Source organism: Danio rerio, chromosome 3 (genome assembly GCF_052040795.2).
Source record: "Danio rerio strain M-AB ecotype USA chromosome 3, GRCz13ab, whole genome shotgun sequence".
Classification (NCBI taxonomy): Eukaryota; Metazoa; Chordata; class Actinopteri; order Cypriniformes; family Danionidae; genus Danio; species Danio rerio.
The window spans coordinates 20,659,286-20,667,375 of record NC_141023.1 but is presented as its reverse complement, the minus strand read 5'-3'; the positions used below and the strand labels follow the sequence as shown (position 1 = coordinate 20,667,375).

The following is an 8,090-nucleotide window of genomic DNA, read 5'->3' as shown; positions in this document are numbered from 1 at the left end:
TGTGTTAAAACATAACACGCTGATAGCATTCCTTTATTATTATTATTATATATTATGCAACACTATGAATCATGAACTAAATGTTAAATTTCTCTTTATAAATTATCACAATAAAAATCATCACATGCTCGTACTTTAAATTTGAATGTTTTAATGCAAAATATGAAGAATACAACACAAAGTCCCTTTTAAGCTCTTCTGCTATCTGTGCCTTTTACCTATATATAATACACATATACATGTATAATATAATGAATAAAGGTGGAAAAATGTCTGAAAAATGCATAACTATCACCATTGAGTACTTCAAGAGCTAAATTTTTAACTAAACAGAGAGTGGATGAGAGGAATAAGTGCAATTAAAAATACAGAGAAGCTGACTGAGCTGGCACTGTCTTTAAATTTGATAAATCCAGGCTGGTCTTTGCTGATTTGAGACTTGATCCAAGACTCGTATTCAGACACTCGGGTGAAAACGCCAGGGTTTTTGGGTTGTGCGCAGCCTCGACCGAAACTCGCAATGCCAGACTGAATCCACTGCTCAGAGCTGTTGTGAACCAGTGGACCGCCACCGTCTCCCTGAAAAGATGAACAATCCACATTGTTTATATTATCTTTAAATAGTAAGCATGTTTAAGTAAAGAAGTAATCGGTTCCTTACTACACATATGCCTTTCCCTCCCTCGTTCGGTCCAGCGCAAATCATGCCATCTGTAATTAAACTTCCATAGGCAGATTTACAGTCACCATTGCTGACAACTGGGATCTTCACCTCCTGCAGGGTGGTTGGAAACTGAGTGCCTGTTGCATGAAAATAAGCACAAAAACACAATTTAAGGCCATTCACACCAACTATAATTATCTTTAATGATGACTACATTATTGTCAAGAATAACACTTATTTTAGACTTAACTTTATGCATCTTTTCACTCTCATCTCTGTTATTATGATTAGTTAGTCTGCAATTAAATAAACAAACCGTCTTGGTTATTAACGTAACCCTCGTTCCCAAAATAGGGAACAGAGGCATGTGTCTGGAAAGACACTTTGGGAGGACGCTAGCTGACCAATCACTCTGCGTATAGAAAACGGGTCGATGATTGTCAGTTAGTTGGCAGAGCTCGGCTCCGCAGGTGCCAGTGATTAATCATTAGCAGCGTATATAACTTGCACGCGCAGAACGAGCAGTTACATTTTTAGCCTGCTGAAGAGTTAAACACTGAGCTATCAACTGGAGAACCTGCTGTGGCATCGGAGTCACACGTCACCGTTCCCTGTTAGGGGAACAAGGGTTATGTTAGTAACTGAGACGTTCCCTTTCACTGCGCACTCCAGTGTGTGTCTTGTAAAGATATATGGGAGTGTGTACAGAAAATGCAACATCAGCTTAAGACTGTCACGTCCCTTGTTGGAAGTTTGCCAAGCATAGCGTGAGCGCACGAGCATCACCAAGGGTGCAACCTTCCGATTCCCTTCCTTGACCCTTTAATTACCATTACATGGGAAAAATTTAGAACAATTTAGATTGAGGGTCGTAAATGTGCTTTTACCTATCTAATGTAGATTAGGATTTTTTTAATTACGATGTTGGGAAAGCGTGCAAGTCCCTGAAGGGGGAGGATGCTGTTGAGACCACCTGCTACCCAAAATGGGATGACCTGATGGCAATATGGACATATGGACTAGCACTATCCAGGTGGAGTGCTACATATGATAAGCCAGCCTGATCTCACGAGGAAGTGTAAGTATTTTACGTTTTGTGTGTTTAGTGGCTAATTCATACAAATTCGTATGAGTTCAGTATTCAATATCGTACGAAAATGTACGATTTTAAAAAAGAGGCGTGGCACCTAACCCCACCAATTGTACGAATTAGATCATACAAATTCATACGAATTAGTCACTAAATCAAAAAGTTACGAGCTGCCATGAGATTGCGTTGAATAAGCTGGTTAGTGGGTAGGGAAGACACGGGTCCGTCTGAGAAGGGGGAACACTCAGTGGCTGAATAAGCTGCAACCCAGTCCTAGGAAACATCCATACACTGTGGACAATTTAGTTTATTAAATTTATCTATACTGCATATCTTTGGACTGTATGCCTGTACCCACTTTAGGCATTGGGATGAGCCCTTTCCAATCGAATGCAGTGGCATTCAATGGCAATCAAAGCTCCAAATGATGTTGCAGTGATGCAGTGACCTTACCAGTGGTTTTACTGAGAAGATGCCACTTATTATATCACCATTTTATCTGCGTTTTCTTTTTTATTTAAAATATAGTAGGTTAAACTTGCAGAATGCTTAGGGTTAATGTAGAATAATCTGTGCTTGCAAATTTAATTACAATCAATAAAATATTTGTTTATTAAAAATAAAGCATAAGCAGATCACAGACAGCCTGTGTATGCTGCAATATATATATATATATATATATATATATATATATATATATATATATATATATATATATATATAGTATACGTTAGTAGAATGTGTGTAGACTATTAAACCAAATTGTCACCTTGAATGTGTATTTAACTGATTTTTAAGTTGCCCTCACCTCCAGTATTAATTGACCCCCATCCAGTGATCCAGCTCACAGCACCTTTACCAAGTGAACTGCCAGAAGCTGTCAGACAGACTGGTTTAATATAATCCGTGAAGCTCACAGGAGTGGAAAGCTTGAGGAGCGCTATGTCATTCTTGTTCTTAGCCGAGTCATATTTAGGATGGTTGATGATTTGAGATGCTGGATTGTGAATTACATTTGGGTCTCCTGTTGACAAATGTCCCAGGTGGACTACTAAGTTCGATGCTGTCAATCTGTCAATAGAAAATAAAACAGTCTTAATTAAGAGGCTTTTCAGTCTAAATGTGCAATGTATCAGAAATTCATACTTTTGGAAACACTGGGCTGCAGACAAAACCCATTCACGATTGATTAGAGTCCCACCACATAAAAGACCTCCAGTTGGAATATAATGAATGCTCACTTGCCATGGCCAAGAGCCTGCCATGGCAGTTTGCCCACCAATAATCCTGGGTTTGAGTGGCGCTCTGCCGCACACTGATGAGAATAGATGTGAGAATTCAATCTGATTCTTAAGATCATAACATTTCTACCTTACATATCTGGGTTTGGATGGGTTTAAGATTGCAGGAACTTACCATCTAACTGGCAGAGTGAGCCTATTGAGGAAAAAAAAGTACATTTACTCAGACAGTGGTGTAAAGTAACAAATTACAAATACTCAAATTACTGTAATTGAGTAGTTTTTCTCAGAAATTGTAATTTACTGATTAGTTTATAAATGTATACTTTTACTTTCCCTTGAGTACATTTTTAATGTTTTATCAGTGCTTTTACGACACTACTTTCCTTCAACATGCAGTCCCTAATTTTTTTTTCTTGTCTATGGGGATTAGAAAAATCTGTTCCGTGATTCCCGTCCAATCAAATCACACATAGAGGGTAAATCGCATCATAATAAACTACGTCAAGTCATTGGCGATTTATAATTAAGGGTGTAACGATACGCGTATTCGTATTGAACCGTTCGGTACGAGACTTTTGGTTCGGTACGCATTACAAACAGAACGATTTGATTCAGACTAACATCTAAAAAGATAAAAGAGAATAAGTACAAAATATAAGGTTTTCATTGCAGCAACCCTCAACATGGCATCCCAAATTACGTGGCAGACAACATGCTGCCTTCCCCGCTGTCATGTTAAACAGTAAAACATCGCTTTTGAACTCAGAATATCACTTTATTAACGCATGCACATATTAGCAATCTTGATGCCTTTTGTGTCAGCCACATTAAGTCGATTTATGAAGATTTTAAGATGTCTTTTTAACCCAAAATTGTTCAGTGTGACCGCTGTTAAAAGTTTAGCCATTTTAAAGAGTAGATAATGAAAAGCACGTTAAAAATGATATATATAAATAAAGAAAGAAGAAATAAATTAGACTTAATGTCAAAATTGTAAATGTCTTGTAAGTAGGAGGTTTGAATTTAAAAATGCATTTTTAAAGTATTTAATATAATACATACTTTTATAGTGAAGTATTCATATAATTATCTGATTTTGACAGTAAAATGTATGAATCATCTTTTATTCTTTGGACAGAAATCATAAAAAATTTTGCCTATGACACATGAGCACATATTTAAATAGTTATCTTGTTGATTCATGCACTTTATTGCACGTTTTATTACATGATTCCTAGAGTGCAATTGAACTCCACTGACCTGACAACCACTGCAATGAAAAAAAATATTATGAAAAATATATAATTCAAACTACCTTTAACAACAGAAATGTTGAATATGTGTGTGGAATTTCAGATTTTTCTGAAAATAATGACTAAAAATCTCAAATGAACTTCAATCATAGATTTAATTTAATTTTAATTTAATTTTAATTTTAATTTAATTTAATTTAAAATTTTTCATTGACGTCAGTGGCTCCATAAACCTTTAGCATATAACTTTTTCTGGGGTTTTTTTGGGTGTAAAAATGATCTTTAGAGTATGAACATGTTCATAACCCAAACAAAAAAGGTTATTTAAAGTTATTTGCTTCATGAAGTCATGAAAATTCATCTAAAACAAGACTGTAACGCATATTTTTGTCTGTAATCAAGTGATTTTAAAGAGTTAAACATAAAATGAAATTTAATTTTTTTTAAATGACTAATTCATTTAAATTTAATTTTAATTAATTTTACTTAATTTTAATAAAATGACTAATTAATTTAAAAAGACATTTTTTCATAAGAAACAAAAGAACAAAACAAACATTATTATTATTATTGTTATTATTATCATGTTGAAGATTTTACCTGATATGTTGAGAAGTAAGACTCCTGCTACACACACAGCTAAACGCAGCATCATCCTCATATTTTCTTCAATGCAGAAAAGAAAGGACAGGTGAAGCTAACACTTTTGACTTAAGTAGAGCTTTATCACTCACCTAATCTTTAGCACATCATGTTTTACTGCTATAGCCTTCTATAAATGATATCAGTAGGCTATACACACCCTGCTGTAAAACTGTTTCAACACTACTTCCTGTAATAATGCTACTTACTTTATATGATTTATATGATATATTCAGTTTCATTTACGGAGTTTCATATTCATATCACTTAATATACCCGCCTCTTTTTGAAAATATTAATCTAGACACTTCACAAAAAATGTTGAGGTTATGTTATAATAAACAAGCACATTTGAATTACATCACTCTTCTTCTGAGTATAGCTGTATATTTACTGTAAACAGGTTTGGATGAATCACCTAAAGAAACATCAGAGAAAAAAAATGTATATTAAAAAATGTTGACATTCTCAAAATGTAAAACCTGATGAAAACATATTAGTCAAAAGAAGTGGTGGGAACTATTGAAAAATTCAGTTAATGTTAGAGGTACTTGATTTTATTTTGTATTATAAAAATATTTGTGGCTTGTGAGGACCTCAGCAAATCCCAGCATATGTTACATTGTATTACATTTTAAAAAGCTTATAATCAATTTTTTTAAGTGCTAGAGTAACAGCAGATATTTTTAGTCCAGGATGTTCTGTTTCTAACCCAGCGCAAGGCGTCTGATTATCAAATGTTGTAAAACAAACAGTCGTACACTGAACATTTCCTTTGACTTTTGATCTCATTTGAGGGTGTCCGTGACATCATTATCATCATCATCATTATCGATAACATATTGAATATCTAGGGTCAATGTACTGTAAGTTAGAATATTAGCCATTTTAGTATGCAGTTGGTTCTTTTGAGCTTTCTGAAATTTCCTCAGATTAAGTATTAGCTTATATACAAAGTGCTAAGAAAATCATTTTAAATACAAAGTTGCAGTGCATTCATCAAAATATCAGATCACACTGGCAAAAAAACAGCCAATTAAAACCTTGCATTCAACAGACAGAATTCTGTTTATCCACCATTTACTCTGCTTTGTTTGTTGTAATCAGCTAAAAAAAACTGTGAAAATGAAATCAAAAGGCATTGAGACCTTTAGTTGCATTATACTATATTGTTTTTATTTAAAATAAATCGTAAAACACTTGATCTTGATCAGTGCTGATAACTTTTTTGTGTAATATGAATCATTTGATACGATTTCAAAAATGTACGATTTCAATTTACAGTCTACACACCAGAATTAAATTCTCAGAGTCTCTGCATTGATCCTGTGGGCCGGCCTGAACACTTCACACCAGCAGCTTCTCCACGATGAACATCTTCAGCCTCTGGCGCCTAGACTGCAGCTCTGCACAAGAAGTTTGGCCAGAGGATAAATGTTCGGGCCCAACTGAGCTTAGTTTCTCTCAAGGTTATTTCCTTCACTTTCATCAATTGGTGAAGTTTGTTCCTCGCCACTGTCACCACTGGCTTGCTTGGTTTGGGACTTTTGAAGCTGCGCATCGATGGATTTGTTTTTTATTGTTTGGACTTTTAGCCGTGAAATTTTAACCACACTGAACTGAACTAAACTGAACTTCAGCACTGAAAACTGGGCTGACACTGTTTCAATTTACTATGTTAAGCTGCTTTGACACAATCTACATTGTAAAAGCGCTATCGAAATAAAAATGAATTAAATTAAATTTATGAGATCTTGATCTCTTCTCCAACTTCTGATTTTTACAAATTATCTTTAACAAAGTGACTTTGACTTTTTTTTTGTAGTTTAAAACTATTTATTATCTGGGATGGTCTCGCAAATTATGGTATAATAACTGGTTAATGACCTCCCAGTACTATATCAGCTATTTTACAAATTTGTATTTCTACAGTTTAATGTATTTAAACTATCAAAGTTGAATTTTCTCCTTTAAAGGTTGTCAAAATAAATACTGTGGTGTGGTCCTATAACTAATGTAAAATCTAAAATATAAACAGAAATCACTGAAATAAACAGAATCACCAATGTATCCAAAGCTTTATGGACACATCTTTTTTCACCCTGCCTCTATGGGAAGATAAGAGACAAACCATCTAATTTGCTAAATTAAAGGGATAGTTAAAGGGATAAACTGAAAATTCTGACATGATTTACTCTCCATTCACTCTCCATGATAAAAACTTTATTTATTTTTTCTATTGAACACAAAAGAAGATATTTTGAATCTTGGATAAGGGTATTGATTTCAATAGTCAGTGGTTATAGGTTAAAGCAGTGTTTCTCAACCACGTTCCTGGAGGCCCACCAACACTGCAAGTTTTGGATGTCTTCATTCTCTGTCACACCCATTACAGGTCTTTCAGTCTCTGCTAATGAGCTGATGATCTGAATCAGGTGTGTTTGGTTAAGGACACATGGAAAATGCACAGAGCTGGTGGTCCTTTAGGAATGTAGTTGAGAAACATTGGGTTAAAGCATGTCGGTTACAGGTTTTCAGCTTTCTTCAAATTATCTTCTTTGTGTTCCGCAGAAGAAAAGAAACCGATAACAGTTTATTACCACTTGAGGATGTGTCAATAGTGAGTAAACTTTCATTTTTTAGTGATCGTACCTTTAATAAAAAGATTATTCATTGAAAATGAAAGGCTGTAAAACCAAAGTCTGTACTTCGGATGGATTCTCTGACCTTTAGTCTTTTTTTTCATCAAAGTCTGTCCAGTAAGCCATTAACTGCAGAAACATTTATACATTCATTCATTTTCCTTCGGCTTAGTTCCTTTATTTATCAGGGGTCGTAACCCAAACCCTTCCAGCTGCAACCCAGTTCTGGGAAACATCCATAAACACTCATTCAGACTCATACACCATGGTCAATTTAGTTTATTCAATTCACCTAAACCGTATGTCTTTGGACTGTAGGGGAAACCGGAGCATGCGGAGGAAACCCAGGCCAACACAAGGAGAACATGCAAACTTCTCACAGAAATGCCGACTGACCCAGCCGGGACTCGAACCAGTGACCTTCTTGCTGTGAGGCCACTGAGCCACCATGTTGCTAACTGAAGAAACATCCAGAAGTAAAGCATTTTGGTCATGTGAAGTCCTGCTTATAGTCCATACTCATGCTTATACAAAAGCAACTAATTGCTTAAAGGC

General features: G+C 35.1%; 1 protein-coding gene across 2 annotated transcripts; it reads right to left on the bottom strand.

The window, feature by feature from the left end:
- On the bottom strand, positions 1–6,420 carry zgc:153968. 2 transcript variants are annotated; one of them, NM_001077456.2, is made up of 7 exons: positions 6,187–6,420; positions 4,852–4,917; positions 3,171–3,191; positions 2,901–3,069; positions 2,563–2,825; positions 662–801; positions 1–579 (listed from the first exon to the last, which is right to left on the bottom strand). In NM_001077456.2, exons 2-7 carry the CDS (start codon positions 4,904–4,906, stop codon positions 322–324), a joined length of 906 nt encoding a protein of 301 aa, NP_001070924.2. In that variant the 5' UTR covers positions 4,907–4,917; positions 6,187–6,420; the 3' UTR covers positions 1–321. The 2 variants fall into 2 exon arrangements, with proteins under 2 accessions (NP_001070924.2, XP_087099486.1); XM_087243360.1 differs by lacking the exon at positions 6,187–6,420 and having other exon boundaries at positions 135–579; positions 4,852–5,489.
- Between the last annotated feature and the right edge of the window lie 1,670 nt (positions 6,421–8,090).